The 19,341-nt window shown below is 38.7% G+C and overlaps 1 protein-coding gene across 6 annotated transcripts in view; it reads left to right on the top strand.

The window, feature by feature from the left end:
* DCAF6 (DDB1 and CUL4 associated factor 6) overlaps nucleotides 1-17,581 on the top strand; it is a 75,465-nt gene extending 57,884 nt beyond the window's left edge. For 5 of the 6 annotated variants that reach the window (XM_066207957.1, XM_066207959.1, XM_066207956.1 and 2 more), the window contains 5 exons: nucleotides 8,993-9,131; nucleotides 11,889-12,045; nucleotides 13,560-13,648; nucleotides 16,171-16,276; nucleotides 17,118-17,581. In XM_066207957.1, coding sequence (XP_066064054.1) covers nucleotides 8,993-9,131; nucleotides 11,889-12,045; nucleotides 13,560-13,648; nucleotides 16,171-16,276; nucleotides 17,118-17,182 — 556 coding nt within the window. In that variant the 3' untranslated portion in view covers nucleotides 17,183-17,581. Of the gene's footprint in view, nucleotides 1-3,522; nucleotides 3,565-8,992; nucleotides 9,132-11,888; nucleotides 12,046-13,559; nucleotides 13,649-16,170; nucleotides 16,277-17,117 lie in introns of all 6 variants that reach the window. The other variant, XM_066207970.1, reaches the window with a different exon arrangement.
* The last annotated feature ends 1,760 nt before the right edge of the window (nucleotides 17,582-19,341 follow it).

Genomic DNA, 19,341 nt, shown 5'->3' with positions numbered 1-19,341 from the left:
ATTTTAATCCCATCTCCATTTTCAAGCAGGATTCATAGCTTCTCTTCATGGCACCATGTTGTTTGTACGATGTAATAGTTTCTGTAGCAATGTGATAAGAATGACACTTCCAGGTATCACACAGCTGTTACCATTTCCCACTAGTGGGGGCATCCTAAATGAAGTTACGATTTATCTGACATGCCTTCTTTCAGTGAGATTTCTTCCTGTAACAGTCTATCACCTAGGAAAGATCATTCAACTCAATGAATGATATAATTAAAATCCTTCATGCAGTCCCCCTGCTCCCTTATTCTTCTCCAAAATAAAATCTGAAAAAAAGTTGCTTTGTAGTCAATGTTGGTGTAGGATTTCCTGCAGGTTTTCATTGCTCAGGTTTAATGCCTGACCAGATCATTTTGTTCTGCTTTCGTGTGTGTGCAAGCAGTGAAGTTTTCCAGTTTAACTGCTGAACATTACATTCCCTCCTGTTCTTCAGGTTTCAGGAGTTTCCAATGCACTCTGAGATACTAAGGGAAAGTAAGACATCCTGTGTGTGCTCAAAGGAATTTGGATTTCCAGAAAGAAAGCGGACACTGATGGTCTTAAAGGCAATAACTCTAAGCCCTCTTAGTATTTATATAATATTAGAGTGAAAGGAACTGGAAGTCCTCTCTACTAGCACTATGGTAGTTGTTATAGCCTAAAATCCCTTTCACAAACTGATTAAATTTATATAAAATCTCCCATGTCCCTTAACATGTCCCTTCCTACTTCCCTTTTGAGTAGGAAGCTAACTCAAAGCCTTGCTGCTGCCTTGGGTATACATGAACTAAAACTGGTCATTTTGTTCTGTGCTAACATTCTGTTGTGGTTGAAATAATTTTTCACGCCTGGTGCTCATCATTGAATGATGTTCATCCTGTCCATTTTCAGGTTTTGCCCCCTTAGACTGAGTACCAAGTTTTTCCCACTCTTAGCAGTAAAAATTCACGGGTTTCCTGCCATCATGCTGGTTTCTGTCTCCTCTTCATGTTTCACTTCTTGCCTGAATGCGGTAGCCCAGCCCCCTGCACTGTTTGGGTTTTGCTGGAGTAATCCTGTGGTTGTTACTCTTGGTCTAGAAAGGATTCTCTGAGCACAATGAGCTGGAGCTGTGTCCTCCTCCTCTCTTGTGTGTGGCTGTTCCAGTGGCGGCTCGTGGTCAGACACAAGCCCAGCACCCTGCACTCTTTCCTTTATGAGCGTTCCCTTTCGCCAGAAGGAAGCTCAGAGGTGTTTAACTCAATTTTATACTGCTGATTTTCTTTCTCTCAAGGCCCTACAGTCCCCTCTATTAATAGAGCTCCGCACCCTCAATGTGCTGCATGATTCCATTCCCACACCCTGCTCAAGGACCATTGGCAAAATATGGCACAAAACTGTCTGCAAGTCTGGGGCTCCATTCCGCCAGGATGCTCTCTGTAGGCTTCTTTTCTCTTTCCTCACTCAGTAAATTGTGTTACCTAACAATTCCTTTACTAAATCTCATTTTTTTCAAGTTTATCTAATACTTTACTTTCCAATGTGTCATCTTCTTAAGATAATTAATGGCATTAATAGCTGGGTAATAAAGTAGATGGGTTTTTCTCTGTAGAATACTTAGGGGGAACTGCTTTGGTCTTTTTTTGTGGGTTTAGTTTTTGCTGTGGTTTTGGTTTTGTTTTGGGTTTTTTTTTTTTTTCTGAAAAAGAAAGACTAGCCTGCAATAACCTACCTTTTGTGAACATATTTTATGTAATGAAGGAAAAAAGTTCCCTTTTTCTATAGGACAAAAAAAAAAAAAGGTTGTTGTAACCTTCTGAAACAGAATGCTAAAAACTGTTTAACTAATAAGCCTTTTCCAATATGTAGCATTACTGGCTTTGTCTACAATCAATTTCTTTTTCTTTAGGCTGTGTTTTCTTATAAACCAAGTAGCTCTTGTTTACATCGAGCAGAAACTCTACAGGTGGAGAAATTCAGATAAAATATCGCACAGTCATTTCCCAACTGTGAAGTACAACTTTCTCAACTGAAAAAGAAGGGCAGATTTCTGATTCTATACTCTGAAATCATGATCTGTAGCTTCCCGTAGGAAAAAAAGTGGCAGAAATACCCTTCTGATAGCTCTGTTAAACAGAGTTCCAAATAAATTGAGAACTTCCTGCTGCATCTCACCTTATTTTTAGTAAGATGGATGTAGATTTTGGATTTATAAATAAATATTGTTTATTTTGTAAAATTAATTGTACAAGGCTTCCATTGTTTGAATATTATTTGGATACAAATCCAAGTTGTAATGTTTTCAAGCTGAGGGTTTGATCTTTTTCTCAAATAATCTAAGAATAGATACAAGGGACATAATCTCATATTGTGGAGGCTTATAAATCTCAAAACATAATGAGGATAGGTGATTTCTCATCAACTAATGTGAAACTGAACTATCAGGAAGGACTGGGCAAAGTCTGCACCTGCATTAATATTTTGAAAAGGACTTTAAATAGTAGCAGCAAAATGTGAAGAAATACCACGATCCTTTGAGTGATTGGCTAAGTCAGCTGCATGTTTACTAGGAGTCAGCTAGGAAGAGTTTTGGCACACGATATTATTTAAAAGAAATAATTGAGAATGTGACATCTGACTTTTTTCAGCAGCGTTTTTGTAACCAATGAGCATCGCTATAGGAATGGTCTTCACGAGTGACTAAAAGAAGCTGAGCAGTTGTTTCTTTTTTTCATGTTGTTGGGCAGGTCAATGCCCTTTTTTTTTTTTAACAAAATGGACAAGGAAGCGCACAGAATATTTTAAAATGAAAAAAAAAATAAATAAAACCTCTTCTGTATACAGCAGAGAAGTTTAGCCAGATACTCACCAGAGTAGATAACCTCCTGTGCATTTTAGGGAATCACCAGAAAAAAGTGCCTTCTCTGACAAATAGGACAACATGTGCAGGTCTTTCAGTCTGGAAATATGCAAGGACATTTCTTTAAAACTTTCTGGGTCCAGCAAGTTTAGTTCAAACAGAGGTTGTACCTTGTAATCTGTGGGAGGAAAAAAAAAAAATCTATGCAAAATGTTCTTCATTACACAGAGAGTGCAGTTTTTAATGGATTGATCTTAATTTTGACAAATTAGTCAAAACAACTCTCTGAGGGCTGATTTCCTGCTTAAATGACTGAATGAATTTTGTTTGGACTTTGAAGTTGATCTGGGGGCGGAGGCTAAGCCTGGAAAAAGCTACAACTAGTAGGTTAAAATCTAAAGAAATAGGAATGTAAAATGGAAATGATGATACAGCTGCTGTGAAGAATTACTGCATTTTATAACTTAACTTTGTGTACTGTTATATAATCTGAATACTATTTTTGCTGAAATCCAAGTAGTCTCCTATACTGACTCATACACTGGGAAGGAACCTTCTCAGTTGGAATTCATAGAGCACATTTTGTAAGAGATGCTAACCTTTGAAAAACATGGTACCCAGCATTTGTGAATGACTTCAGTTGTTATTCCCTTTACTAGATATAATATCAGAGGAACAGCGATAGGTGATAGAATAATGAGGTAATTCATTATTTTATTCCTCCCCTCCTCCTTTTTATTGCCGTATATTGGGTTTATCAGGGTCTTGTTTTTCGTTTCTAACTGGCATTTTAAGAGTTGCTGTACTTCAAATGCTATGAATTACAGAACATATTGCTTGAGTTATATTTAGCTGCATGTGTTGCATGGAAATTGAAAAGAAATGGCAGTGTATACATTTTACAACCTATTAACATTTTTATCGTGTGCCATAGAAATTAATGGAATTTGAAGAGTGTGTAGTTTGTGAAAAGAAATACCTTTTTTTTTTTTTAACTGAGCTGCTGAGGAACAAGTTATATTTGCATGGGCTACTGCTGACTTGCTTTGTCTGGTAGTAGAGAACATCCAGTTCTGGACAATAATATAAGACTACTTGGATCAAAAACCATTTATATTTTTTGTCTGAACAAGGTTACGGAACTAAGCATAATTATTATTATTAGAACTATATTGGGTAATACACATGTAGCCAGATAGATGCTAAATTTTATACAATATTGCTTTTAATGAAGTTAAATGAAAAAAAAAATCACTTGATCCTATATTCTCCATTGAAATACTTGAGGGAAGCAGTTGTAAGAACATGTAAGGTAATTTGGGTAATTGTGTTTGGCCACATGCCCTAAGAGGGAGAAACTCTGCTGTGATTTCAGCCAGAGGCCATCTAGAGGAGAAATGGCCCAAAGTCATTATAATGATAAAAATGAACATCTTGGCTTCCTCTGGCTGGAAAGGCAAAGGTGCAGGATGAGGTTCCATAAAAAACTTAGCCTGAGTCCTATAATTGCTCCAGGAATATAGTGCAGATTTATATTTCTTTGTTTTATATTTTCTTCTTAGCTGCAATTGGAATACCTGGATTTAACTCATCAGCTTTCTTAGAGATTCAGGAGACTGTGCTGTTTGTACTTCAAATTTTACAATAGGCATTCTTTCTCTATTCAGCCTGCTTCCCAAGGAGTTCTTCAGCTCTTCAGCACAGCCCAGGGGAATTTTAGTTTCTTGTCGTTTTAAATTTAGTATAAAATAAATGATGCATTCAGCACAGAATTTTTTATCAGTCTGTTTTTCTCTGCTTTTCATCATCATTCAGCAGCACATCAGGTGAAAATTTAAAAATATTTTGTAACTGAGAGGAGTTTAAACATTGGTTGTGTTTGAAAGCTGGGAAATGACCTAGGAGGGCATTACAGTGAACATGTGGTTTAGTATGATCAGCAGTGAAATAACTTGGGCTTTAGGGGTAGTGTCAGTGAGCTGTTAACAGGATGGTTTTGCCTTTGGTGTTGAGCTGTCTTAATGCTTGATATTAGACAGCAGCACTAAATCTCTTGCACAGGTTCAGAGGCTCCTAAAGGAAGCAATTAATAATCAGAAATATAATCAAATGTTGGTGTTTAGTCAAGGAATCTATTTTAATATGGTGGTTAAGACAAGCCTTTGGAATTCTTAGGCAGGACACTGGTAGCTGGCAGGTGGATTCCTTTACAGGATCAATGAAGAAATGACAGACCTGGATCAAGGTTTTCTGCAATGGTTTAGATCCACACACAAATAGTATCAGAGTCATGGAATGCTCTGAGTTGGAAGGGACCCACAGCTGAGTCCAACTCAGTTGGACACCCCCAGGAATCCCACCATGTGCCTGAGAGCATTGTTCAAATGACCACAGGGCACTGCAGAGATAAGATCTAAGTTAATCGTTTTAAGCCTTAGGTTCTCTGCAATTGTTTTGGATAGGGAAAATAGTTCAAAGGAGAAGATGGCAACAAGAGCAGATAAAAAACAAGATGTTAACATCAAAGAGCTCAAGAGAAGGAATCGGTTTGGGGTCCTCAGCACTGGTCCAGTGAAAGAGGTCTCTGCCCCTGGCAGGGGCTTGGGGGGTGATCTTTAAGGTCCCTTCCAGCCCAAAGCTGTCTACAGTGAAAAAGAGACCATGTTTGTCTGTGTGTGAGTACGTTTGGAAACTTGAGAAGTGACCAGAATCCTCAGCACTGAAGGGATCAATACTGAGCTCAATAGTCAGTGCAGAGCTGAGACAAGAGGGATGGAGCAAGGCAGCAGGGAGACGTGAGCTCTGCACCCAGCTCAGCTCAGGAGACGGACCATTAGCAGTCTGGGATAATGGTGTTTGGAAGGAGCACTGTTATCTCAGGTACCAGATGAGTTTTGTGGCAGCCACTACATTATTGTCCTTTAACAAACAAACCAGTTCTTTAATTGTGCAAATTGTACAGATTCTTCTTTTTTTTAAAAAAAATCTTCGTTACGCTTCAGAACTTGTAAATATACAGAAAATGCCCTATGTGACAACTTACATATTCTAAGACTTATGTGTATACATACTTTCCATTTCTCTCCATTTATAATATACAGCTGTGGATCAGTTTGCATCACGGGATTTTTGTGGGTTTGGTTTTTTTTGTTTTGTTTTGTTTACTTATCTTGAACCTGTGTTAAAGTAAAAAGTACGGCTTCACTTCTGCATCCTTGTTCCATTCCTCCTGGGCTTAATTTAAACGGACTTTTGATAATTAATTACAACAATTAACTTTGAGGACTTCAAACCTGGCCGATCATAAAGGAAAAGCAGTGCTCTGTGAATACTTCCCAGAACTGTACCCATTGATGGGGTTGCCTGAGGAATGCCAACTCAATGTGCATAAATTCCGTTGTCTGACACTTTGTGCTTGGAAGAGCAGTTTGGGAGGGAAGCAGCAGCCCTCAGCCAGGCTCAGCTCAAGCTGAACCTCAGAGCAGTTCAAATTGCACTGCACACTTCTGTACCCACGGATGCTCCAAGCGATGAGGCTGCTATCTGTGTTTGTGTTGGCAAAGGCAGGAATTGCTCATCACAAATACAAATAAAAGCGGCTATGTCCGATTTAAAAGTTCTTGTGCGTGTATGATTTTAAAAAAGGTGTAGAAAATCTGTAGTTATCGACAGGTAATACCTCTCAGAGAGAAGGCTTTTTCCTGTAATGTTCTTTGTTCTGAAATGTCACTAAATTGGGCTCATGTTTATGTTTTCTGGAGCAGACCTGCCTCTGCCACGCTCTTGCTTTCTGCAGGGCTCGATCACAGTATGGCTGATAGAGCCGTGTGTGCTTGGCTGCCTTCTCCCTGGTGAAGGTAATCTTTGACTTCACAAGATAACTAAAGAGAAATCCACTCCTGCCTTTTAAAATAAGGCCCCAAATGAGGAGGTTAAATTCAGAGCTCCATTTAGTTGCAAGACAGTTTTAACCAAAAGTTGCTTCTGTGCTTCTGCTCTTATTTAAAAATGCATGATTCTGATTGCTGAGTAGTATTGAGGGGTTTTTTGTAATGTCTGTGTATTTCAGCCTAGGGGAATGCAGAGGAGGAGATTAATTTTCGTAGAGATGTTTGGATGAAAAATTGTGCAAGAAACTACTTTGCTTTACCCATTAGCTACTTTAATACCATCTTCTAATCCCAAGACTTGTTACTGCTGTCCAGCAAGTAACCCTTCTGAAACTGCTGGACAAGTCTACTGCTCTGTCAGTCCTAATGATGTTTAACTTCCCAGCCTCTTCACTGCGCATCTTTAATTAATTAGTGTGAATAAACGTACCAAAATTACGAAACCCCATATTTTTTTAAAAGCAAGTAAAACCCAAATCTGCACAAATAATGGTTTAAAGTTTCTGTAAGTGTTTCATGCAGCCTATCATGTGCATCCCACCCTTTTTCCTTTATGTAGAAGCAAACTGGTGAGAATAACTCCATGATCTTTAAAGCACAGTAGACAAAGAACGTAGGCTTCTTTTTTTTCACCTCTGTTGTATGAAGATTTGTGAAGGGCCCTCTTACATCTGTCGAAGATTAAAGTTGAAACTCGACATATTATAAGGACTAACTAAAAAATACAGTGTCTTTATTTACTGTGGTATAAAAAGAATGAACCAGGAAATTGCCTAGGGATTGAAAAGATAGAAAACTGTCACCAAGGAAGTAGCAGTAGTCTACTGTTTCTGGTGCTGTTTGCTAGGCAAACATGTAAGAAATGTATTATAATAAATAGCACACTGTTAAGTGGATCTGTTGGCCAGTGCTTTCAAAACATCTGGTTTCTATAAAAAAAGTATTAAAATTTATTTTGAAAGCTTAGCTGTATTAGGTGATCTGTCTTAGTAAAACAGTGTGTGGTTTGTCGGTTTTTATAGTAAATAAATTTACATTAGTGACGTACATTCCTTTTCCTTCTTTGCTTAGCTGTAGCATAACATTTATTTCACCTTAACTTTTTGGTGCAACTTTCTCCTGTGGCAAAAATTGGATGAAAATCTAAGCAGATCACTGGCTGAGAGAATTAGTTATGAGATAGATCTGGTGCGGGTTTTTTCTGGAGTAGAGGACTTGTTGCTAGAGTCTCCAGGATCAGTGACTAAAACGGTGGAAAACATACTTTAAAAACAAATTCAGGTTACTTTCTGGCAGCAGTGTAGTGAGGTTCCTGGGTCAGTTTAGTTTTTAGGATCATATAAATTGCTGCAACAGTTTCAGTCCTTGCATTCTGCTAAAATCTGTACCTGCTTCTTCTGAGAGTGACATTCCCCTTGGACTGTGTTCAGGACCTCAAAGCTAATAATGACAAAGAATGACAGAAGAAAAAGAACTGAGATGTGACTGTCTGTTGATAGCTGGAATTATGGGGATCTGCAAACTGAACAGCTAAACAGGAAAAATTTGACACCAAGGTCTTCTCACAGATTAATAAAAAAATAAGTTCCTGGAATTAAACATTCACAAAACAAATTACATAATTTGGCTTTTTTTTTTTCCTCTGTTATTTTAGGAAATCTCCAGCTGTAAACCTTACTGCTATCATATGGGATAGGTGCTCCCATAATTGATCTCAAATCATCTTTTGCCTTAGTACTAAATTGCTCAGAACTTTTTAAAAGCTGTCTAAATCTTGAGTCTTGTCATAGAGAAATAATGATGAAAAATACATTGGACAAAATTTTATGAAAAACCAAATCACACTGAGAGACACATTAGATCCTTAATGGCTTTTTAAAATTTCAAAACTTCTGTTCTGGCATAGATTTTTTTTTTTTCCCACTTCAGAATTTTGCTACTTCAGTATGGGTGGAGGATGAAAATAAAATAGCACGTGAATTTTTCGAGCAGCTGAATTTTGTTCTGCAGAGGGGGAATAAAACCTGGCATCACTTGACATTCCACTGTCTTGCATGCTGTTCTTGTTGTAAACCAGGATGGAAAAAAAAAACCAAGTCTGTAATTTTACAGTCGGGATTATGTCGATGTCTGTGTCAAACTGATGGAGAATGTGTTGGAGTGCATAATGCTGGTTTTTGAGAGCCCCTGGCAGTGTGTGGGGAGGGGCTCTCAGTGCTGCTCTCTCTGCAATTCGCAGACGCTCCGCCGTGGCCCGCATCCAGGAGCTCTTCAGGAGGAGGAAGGAGAGGAAGGAGATGGAGGAGCTGGAAACGCTGAACATCAGGCGGCCCCTGATAAAGATGGTTTATAAAGGCCACCGCAACTCCCGGACCATGGTACCAGCTCCCTGGGCTTCGGGGCTCCCTGGGCTCACTCGGTGTGGCTGCCCCTGCTGGGCTTGCCAAAAAGGACGTTGGGATGCACTCCAAGCCCTTTGGCTTCTGTGTTCACTTGGAAGGCACAGAATTTGCTCTAAATGAAAATTAAAATTAGTGGGACTCGTGTCACTGTGAAAGGCATTTAAACGCCCCTGAGTTTGAGACTCTCTCCCCTTAAAATCCTTTAAAATTTGGGGTATTTTTCTTCTTTTTCATTTTCTTGCTCAGCTTAAGTGGCATAAAATGTGCCTACCTTCCAAATTGTGATTTAATCTTCACTTTCCCTTCCAAGCTGTTCAGAATTATTATTTCATCTTTAACTTCACAGAGCTTGGAAGGGAAAGTGAGGATTAAACCATAGTTTTGAAGAACCTTGACATCTCTGAATTAAAAAAAGGAGCTAGTGCTAGTTATTAAATTATAATTTAGCTGCGAGATGCTTCATCATTTTCACACAAAATGCTGTGTTTCAAGAAAAATGCAGTTATTGTGTTTGTAAAGCAACGGTGCATGAAAAACAGATGCTGCTTTCCTTGCTATTTCTTCTTTTGGTTTTTGCAGTATTTTGAAGACGTGAAGTTCTGAGTTCTAGGTGGTCTTTTGCAGAAGTAGCTGGTGTGTTATTTTGCAGCTGATGTGAGGAGCAGTCCCTTTAGCCTCAGAAGCCATTTTCTAGAGTTTGTGTGAATAGCTTTGATTACACTGGGAAAAATGCTTCAGTAAATACATATTTCAGTCTACACAAACAATCAACTTTGATTAATGACAAGGAGTTTTGCACTGTATTTCAGAAATCGATTTTAATTGCTCAAACCCCCATTAGTTTAAAAGTCCTGGCATCAGGCACTTTGTGGTTAAAAGATACTAAAAGTGAGTTCATCTAAGCCCTAATTCAGTCTCTATCTGCATAGCTGTTACTATATAGATTATTTAACAGATTTTGTTGTTTGGCTTCTTGGGGATGTGGGTTGGTCTTTTTACTTTTGTTTCACACAAGCACCTATGGCGAGGAATGCACAGAATGAAAGAAAATGTAATTTTATGTTCCCTGTTGGTCTCTATGGTTGCAAACTTCATTTTAATCTGCCGGTTTGAGTAATACCCCCATTCCTGCAAGGCAAGGGCTAATGATATTTCCCTTTCAAATTTATGAAGGAGACAGCTTAAAAAAGCTTTGTTTCCTACACACCTGAGCAGCCCAGGGATAAAGTCGTGTTGTCAATTGCATGAACCATTTATATATATGTATATAATTCTTACATATATATATACATCTATATGGGTGTGTGTATATGTATATAGAGTGAATTAAGGTTGTGCAGGCAAATGGAATAATTCTGGTTCCTCCTTACTTTTGAAAACTTAATTTGGCAATCTTACATTTTTTATAGTCCTGCTTTTAAAACAGTGACTTTTAGAAACTATTGAAAACTGAATTTTTTGAATGTGAATTTCAGTTCTGTTCATTTCTGTGGTGCTAAAATTAGATTTTAGGAGTATTGAGAAGTATGAGTAAGAGAATACAAAGGAAATGGGAAGAGGTCATAATTGAAAAGTAAAATATAAAATTAAAACTTTTTTATCATTGGGGATAATCTAGATGTAACAGGATAATGAAAATATATATTAAAAGGACCTGTAAGACAAAAGCTGCTGAAAGATTAATACATTAATTCATTACAGGAATGCAGCTTCTCTGGTTTATTTTTAGACATCAGGATGACTTTATTGCATTGACTGCAGTCATTGGGACATATTCTATGGACAAAGATCTACCAAGCCTGAAATTTAAAACTGGGCATAATTATGCTGGACATAAAGCACATATTTCTAACAGCATAAAGGTTCAACTTCCCAATGAATCTGTATTAAAGCAGCTGAGGCAAAGCACAGAGCAAGGCAACGTCTCTGCCCTTCTCTTCAGGGCATTTTCTGAGGGAAGTGTGCCAAAAGAAAGATAAGGATCCAGGCATGGCTCTCTTTAGAGCCTTACCTAGAAAATGATTCATAGCAGGATTCTGTGTAAATAGTCCTCAAACTCAAAATTCTGTCCCTTATTCTGTCAAAACTCTTAAATGCCAAACAGAACTTCCAACATTGGAACTGGAAGGAAACTCCTGCCTGCACAGGTACCTCTCTTGCCCCTTGAATATCGATTAAAAGAGTTTGTAAGAGGTACTGCTGGCTCTCAAAATCACAATCATGTAAGGCTACACTTCAGCCTTCCAGGCTTCTTCCTGCAGCACAAACACCAGACTGTTGTGCAGCTCACATCTCATGACTGAGTTTTCTGACTATCATCAAAGCAATGTCCCTTCTCCCTCTGCCACCCCACCAAGCCTCTCACCTGTGGAGGACACAGGATAGCAAATTCATATCATTTAACAATGGTTGTTTTGAGGCCCTACAATGAGTAAAATCAGAAGTGATTTCTGAAGAAGGTTTCCTAAGCTTCTGTCTTGCTCCTGTTTCTCTGTAATGGAAATTCCCCCTCAGGGATTAGCCTGTCACAAACTTTAACTTAGCCAAACCCTTCCTAAAAGCCCCTTTGCATACCCCTGTCTCCAGTATCATTTCTATGACTTCAGAAAGTGACAGATGTGCTGGTATTTATTTTCAAACTGTTCAGTCTGCCCCTACTCCTCTCTCTCTCTCTCTTTTTTTTTTTCTTTTTTTCCACTGGCTGGGTCTTACGAAGTTTTGTTCCTCTTGCAGATAAAGGAAGCCAACTTTTGGGGATCCAACTTTGTCATGAGTGGCTCAGACTGCGGCCACATTTTCATCTGGGACCGCCACACTGCTGAGCACCTCATGCTGCTGGAGGCTGACAACCACGTGGTGAACTGTCTGCAGCCTCACCCCTTCGACCCCAGTAAGAGCAGCATTCTCACACTCTGCATGTTTTGAAGCTCAAACTCTGTCTCAGCAGAGCAATGCAATGATTAATGAGCTGTTGTTCACGTTTCCCCATATTATTCAGATAATACTGCTTTTAATTTTGCTTCTTACTAATGACCTTTGTCCCCTAAATCCCTTCTTCCAATCCCACTCAAAAATTTTATTGAAATCAAACTACTCCTGGCATGGAATTTATAGAAATCCTGTCAGATGTAATAAGAAGAATCTCGATTTTTTTGCTGCCCTCAACACATAAAATGTTTTCTATGGCACTAATGAGGGAAATATGGGGCTGCTGAAATGCCAGCAATATTTGGAAATTATGTTGGAATCTGGTCTCTACTTGGCTCTCTTCAAAGAATGCAGTGGAAGTGGGTGTCTCTCTCTCATTGGCATTGTGAGATTAGAAGAATTAATAAAATTCATAGGAATTCTAATAATTTGTGTTTAGAAGAAATCCTTCATAGAAAAGATGGACCAAAGCAGTAGAAGGAATCACATGTTGCTGGAAAATATGAACCATCCTCCAGCCTCTGACACAGTCGGAGAAAGTATTTGTGTCATGTCTTTTTTCACACCTTTCCCTGGCTGTATAGTAAGAGTCAGCTATTAGTAAATTAGCAAGTAAAGTTGTCATAATAATACTAGAAGAGGCTGGGGGTTTTTCCAACAGTTTGGGGGAACATGGAATACTGTCCTGTGTAGGGTAAGCCTTGAACTTTTAACTTTTTTATTGGAATTGAGTTCTTGTAAATGTCCTGAGTTGGATACTCCCTTTGGAAGCACCTTTCTAAGTGCCCTGTAGCTTTGCTGATGTCATGTTGGTTCTCTTGACTGTCTCTCTTTCACACTCTGAAGGTGTCATTAAGAGAGCTCATCCTCCTTCTAGGACAGTTAATCTTGTTCAGCTTCCCAGCTGCTGAGATCTTTCACTGGAATTTTAATTGCTACAGTGGTTTCTGTGGAATGATCTAGAGAATGTTCTGCAACTTTTCATAATGGATTTATAACAGCATCCATTGCATCTTTATATTTAAATACAAAATAAATTTACATGAAATTCACTGAAATTATCAAAGCTACATTGGAAATTATCTTGGTTCTGCTTACATACCTGGGTTTACAAATCCTAAAGCTTTGTTCTTAATGCAGAAACCTACCAGCAGAAATGGATTGGTAGTGGCTGGGTTTGCTCTTACTTTTTTGCTTCTGTCTTTTGTATATTCTGGTGATTTTTAAAAATTTAAAACAGGGGGCTCTTGATGTTTGCATTTGTTTTCTTCATATATATATGGATATATTCAAAACCATATAATCTGGGGAGCAGCTCTCATGTGGAGACTTGGTAATTACAAGCTCTGTTCAGCATGAGATCTGACATTTGCAAATAAATGCTTCAAGTGAAGTATTTTTTCTTCCATTTAAGGGCAGAAAATACCAATAAACACATAACACATTTAATTTAGAATTACTGTTCCTTACTTCTAGTTCTGGCCTCTTCGGGTATTGATTATGATATAAAAATTTGGTCACCACTGGAAGAATCCAAGATTTTTAACAGAAAACTTGCAGATGAGGTAAGAACCTCTCCTCCTTTTTCATGGTAATGTTGCATTTAATTCTATGAAAGCCTTTGGTACAAATTACTGATATTGAATTAGCAGAGTTATTTAATATTCAGCAAATGAGCTACAGATCAAAAGCTGCCCTTCAGAACAGCTGACTTTCAAATCCTTGGCACTTTGCATTTCGTCAGCTCTCCTAGAAATTATATAACATGATCTGCTATTATGTACATGAAAGGAGTTGGAAGAAGTGTGAACACTCAAATACAGAAGGAAAACTGGCAGGAATTAATAAATGAACATAGTGCCTGTCTCTGAACAAATAAATGAAGGGAAGATGAAGGAAATAAATGGAGGAAATACAAGGATATACAGAACAAGAGGGAGTGCAAAAATCAATCCTATTAAATATTCAGTGGCATAAAATGGACTTGAAGGTTAAGATTGCACAGGGGAACTTCATGGAACAAAGCAAACATTGCAAGGCAATCAGTTATAAAAGTCCAATGTGAAGTTACGTAACTCATTGTTTTCATGTTGCCCTCAGAGCAATAACTGGATATAGCAACTGGCCTGAGGTGACCATACAACTGACTGCTGAATAATCATATTTCAGTGATTTACATAACACAATGTATCAAAATGGTATATGGTTTTCTGTAAATAACATTATAGGACAGATTTAGTTATGGGGTGGTCAGTTTGGGTTTTTTTTTTTGTGAAATCTCTTGGGCAGCATGGATAGAGTAGACAGGGGGTTTTTAAATCATTATTTCTCTGTAGCAGTGCTAAATATATTTTAAACAAACAGAAACACACAATCCTTAGCCACCACCCCTCATCCCTTGAAAAAAACCCAAATCATCCACTTGTGAGTTTTGAACCTTTCCCATTATTTTAGCACTGAGTGAAGTGACACTTCCTTGCATATCGTGTGACAGTTTTAGTCGTGACATGTTTTGGAGCCTTTGGGGTTTAGAAGTATAGCTAAACATAAATGTGTGCTAAAAGTAATTACTCTACTTCAGTTCCCTCGCTTTATTTCTAATAATTATAAATTATTTAGATATTTAGTTATGTTTTCTCTAATAAAAAAATGTAGAACTGCCAGAAAAATTGACTGCAGTGCAGTTTGTAATTTTACATGGTTTTTGTTTTTTAATTTAATCCCTGTGTTGAAATACAGACATTCATAGCAATAAAACAGTTCTCGACATGCTAAGTTTGGCTGGAATAAGTGTCCAACATACCTGAACTGAATTTTCCATAGAAGGGGGAAGTCTGGGGAGAAAACACTATGTTTGAGAAAGTTCTACATAGATACAAAAATGTATTTAAGATTGAGAGAGGCCATGACCTTAGTAAATAGGAAAAGACAGTGGAGATGAGAGCAAATCTCTGAATGGAGAAAAAGCCTCAGCAGCAGATTGTCAGGGGGGTTATTGATGATGCACTGGAGAAATAGGGGGTGAAAGAGGAATGAAGAGCAGCCTGCTGCCTTCTCAGTTTGCTTCTGTTAGGGAGGATTCAGCTATGCCAGGTGCCTGGCAAACAGGTAAGAATGACAGAAAAGAGGTGCTTTGATTGGGAAGGGAGAAAGGGACTGCAAACATTTGCAAGAACATGCTCCTCACAAGAGGAACAGGCTCGAAGAATCTCAGGAAGAACAAGAATTGCATTTTTTTCCTATCTTACATCGGCTTATTTGGGAGCAAAGAGTGAAAAATGATCAGAACTTGTCTCCACCCAAAGAGACTTCTTTGCTTAATGATAATAAAAAACATAGTCTAAAAGCTGAGACAAGCCACAGTGTGGGATTAGAATTTATGGAGGAAGAAAGAAGGATGGCAAGGAAGTACCGTGAGGAAGGAATAAGGGAAGAAAGCGCTAAAAGTATTCATTAGTAGATTTTCTTTTCCTTGAAAATTAAACAGTAGGAACTGGCTCTTTCAAGTCATTTAGAGGCAAGCTGTAGCTCTGTTTACAAAGAAATATGGAGCTAAAGAATGTTCCTGAAGCAGGATAGAAAATGGCTTGTGTTCCTTGGATTTTCTCCAAAAGTTTCAAGCAGCATGAAGGTAGGAGTTGAGGGTAACCTCATCTCTTTTCCTTCCCACATTCTTGGCCAGCACCGGTGCTAGAACTTTGTTCTCTACAACAGTTGCCATCTGGAAACAGCACTTTCTCTCACCAATCTGCTTTACTTCATGAAAGATTTCCAAGGTTTTTCTTAGTCACTCATCTTTGTATCTGCCATGCATGTGGACAATGGAACCATGATTCTACTAGAATATTCTTCAGACAATAGATAGATAATTAGATTTAGACAATTTAGATAATTGGATACCTGCAGGCAGAGTCCACTGTCTGACTTTTCTTACTGCAGACAACAGTATTCAATAGCAATTATTAAGATATTGCTCCCTTACGGTAATTTTGGACCCTGTAAAATGGCTTTTGCATAGAAACTTTGTATCTACAGTATAACTCTGTGTTTATTTCTGATGCTGGTTTTCTCCTTTCCCTGTCTCCAGGTTATAACCCGTAATGAATTAATGCTGGAAGAGACCAGAAACACCATCACTGTTCCAGCTTCCTTCATGCTCCGAATGTTGGCTTCGTTGAATCATATAAGAGCAGGTGAGAGACTTCTGAAGAACTTGGCCACAACACTGGTCTATGAAATAGCAGGTTGATTGGGAATTCATCAAGACCTTCAGCTGTCTGTGGCTGTACTTGGGGTTGGCGAGAAGATTCAAGGGTTGTTCAAGGTTCTCTTAATAGAAATACTTAGGAATTGCTTCTTTGGGGTGAGACTTGCAACATCTTTGCAGCTGTTATTTTTTAGCTCAAAGAGCAAAAGATTTTTTTAGATGTTGAAAAATGCTCTCTTCAGGAATGATCTTTTCAGTGAGTGCTGTGTCATGGGAAAACCATTGGGGAGGACTGGAATGAATTGTAAGATAAATTGGCTGTGACTGTGGGCTTGGAGTTGTCCAGAGGTGAAGGAGGGTGTGAAGATTCAGGACTGTGGGAGGCATTGCGGAGGCTGCTGGCAGCTGTTCCCAGGGCAGCAGGATGTCCCTCCAGTTCAGCCATGGGGCTGAAACTGGTGATAAGAGGGTTGCATAGAAGAGTCATGTTCCCTCAAACATTTCTGTATTTGCCCTTCCCTAAATATTTGCATCAAAATATTTTGCATCAAAAATAAATATCCCTAAATATTTGCATCAAAAGACACTTTTTCTGATGTATTGAAGTGACAGGCAGTGATCCCCCGGTTTCTGGACTATTCACACTTCTAACTGTAGCTGTTGTGGTTTCAGCTCCCCAGCACAGCACTTCTGTCTCTTGTAGTCACCATCTCATTTTAATGTTATGTTTACATTCATCTTTTCTGTGCTGACAGCCGGTCAGCAGCCACAAGGTTTTTCCTTTTGTACACAGATTAAGTTCTTTTTACTAAATCTGTGTTTTGCAGACCGATTGGAAGGTGACAGATCAGAAGGATCTGGCCAGGAGAACGAAAACGAAGATGAAGAGTAACCAACAGTTGTGTGTGAGCACCTGGAAGTCAATGAAATTTGTATAAGACATTAATTATATTTTTCCTTACAGAGCTTTAGTGCAATTCTGAGGTATTGCTTTTGGATAACCTAACCTTTTGGTTTTTTCTTTTTTTTTTTTTTTTGAATGACTGTGTGCATGACTTGGGGAGAGTGTGCAAGTAAAATAAGCAAAAATGTTTTTTAAATGTTTTGCCATGTATGAGGGGTGCTAGAAGATGCCAAGTGCAATATTTTCCTTAAACAGCAAATGTGGGAGCTTGGATCAATGTTTTAAAGTAACTTTCATGATAGTAAAAACGTTGGTTCAAATAAATTTCTATACCTGCTGTTTGCATGTTTGTTGCTTTCTAATTAAAAGATTTGGGTGTTTTAAGTAGTTTTGTGGTTTTTCTTTGTGCAGCAATTGGTTTATCACCTTGTAACTACAACCTCATTGCTGCCTTTGCAGTATTTGTGTTCTTTCTTGCAGCGTTTGTGAAGTGACAAACACGATTATTTCTTGCAGTGAGCACTGGGAACTTTAAGACCCTTTGTCTTTCGGTTCTCGCATTTCCCACACATGTGTAGGCAACAATTATCTCTCCCTCAGTTATATAATGTAATTTCCCATTCTCTGTGGGTCTGTAATGCTGGTGAAACAGTTTTATTTCACTGAGAGATCTATGAGTTTGCCTTCTTTGCAGCAGCAGCCGGTACATCTTAATTTCCACTGGATTTAGGGAACATTAATTTAAAAATTCCTGTGCGTTGTTTCCTAGGAGTAATGATTTGGGAAGGCTGTTCAGTCTGTTCTGTGGGCTTTACCCTTCCTCCACAGATTTTTGGGTGGTAATGGGGAAGAGAAAGTGAAGGAAGGAGGGTAGAGCAGTGGAAAGAGCTGTTTGCTCAATGGCAGTTCTTGCCAAGGATGGCAGATGCCGAGAGGCTCCATTGGGGAATACAGAATGCTGGGAAGAATTCTAAATCGGAGGGATGAGGGTACTGGAGGCGTCATTACCCTGCTGGCATTAAAATACACATTCATCACACAAGCTGCATGAACTCTGCTGACATCAACAAAAGGAATTCCCCACACTAAATAAAAAAGAACATTAGCACAACATTCTGATGTCCTGATTCACAGTGCAGGCAGGCTGAAGGGACACGGGGAAGGGATATAAAACTCAAACAACTGAAAGAGATAACGAGAAATTTGTGAGGGAGGAGAAGTGGGAATTATATGGAACTCACCTGGCAGTAACACTCAAGATATTCCCTTGGGAAAGGGAAGAATAACATGAGGGGAGAGGAAAAGTGTGAGGAGATGGATAAGGGTGGCTGGGTGGTTTCCCTGTTTGCTTTGAAGGAGAAATTAAGAAATCATTGAAAGCGATGCAGTGAAGAGAATTTGGCAAAGGAGAAAATAACTGTTGAGGAAATAAGCTTTTGGAGGCAGAGGGTGCTGAGAAGAATGGACACCTCAAACACTGGAGTGCTGTGAAACCCAGGAAACCTCACATCCCGAAGAGGTCAGTGCAACAGAGGATGGAGATCTGCTCAGTGTTTGAGAAATAGCTAACATCAGCAAGGGAGAGGAGGAAATGTCAAGGTAAGATGCTTGTTTGTTAAGGAAACGGAGTGACAGTAACAGCTAATATGGATATCTGTCTTTTCTGGTGGAGTAAGGGTTCTTCTGTGGGAGAAGGGAGCGTACCTGTCATCTCATTTCTCATGAGATAACATTCTGAGCATGTTTAGATCAGTATGAAATGGAAGAATATTTCATGACTTTGTGGTGGATCAGTTCGGGAAGGGGGGAACACAGGGGTTTAGCACTATTCAGACCTTGCTGTTCATAGCACTGCACTGAGCAATGTTTTTCTATCACATGTAAATTAACCTTGAATTTTTATAACAGGAATTCTGCTCTCATTAGATTTAAAAGGACTATACAGGAAGTATATATAAGGTATTTAGTGTACAGATAAATAGGGCTGTCTGCTCCACTGCTGGGGCTCCTGAGCAATTTTGTGAATGAAATAAAATAACACAATGTTTGATGCAGCTGGGTTCTCTGTAAATGATTTTTGAGATATTTTCTTCAAAAAATAGCCCTGATGTTTCTACAGAAGCCTGACTCTTCTTATTTAGAAATTA

This window comes from Chamaea fasciata, unplaced genomic scaffold (assembly GCF_029207755.1).
Source record: "Chamaea fasciata isolate MVZ Bird 193981 ecotype frontalis unplaced genomic scaffold, bChaFas1.0.hap1 SCAF_2, whole genome shotgun sequence".
Lineage (NCBI taxonomy): Eukaryota > Metazoa > Chordata > Aves > Passeriformes > Sylviidae > Chamaea > Chamaea fasciata.
This window is presented reverse-complemented; position numbering and strand designations above follow the sequence as displayed.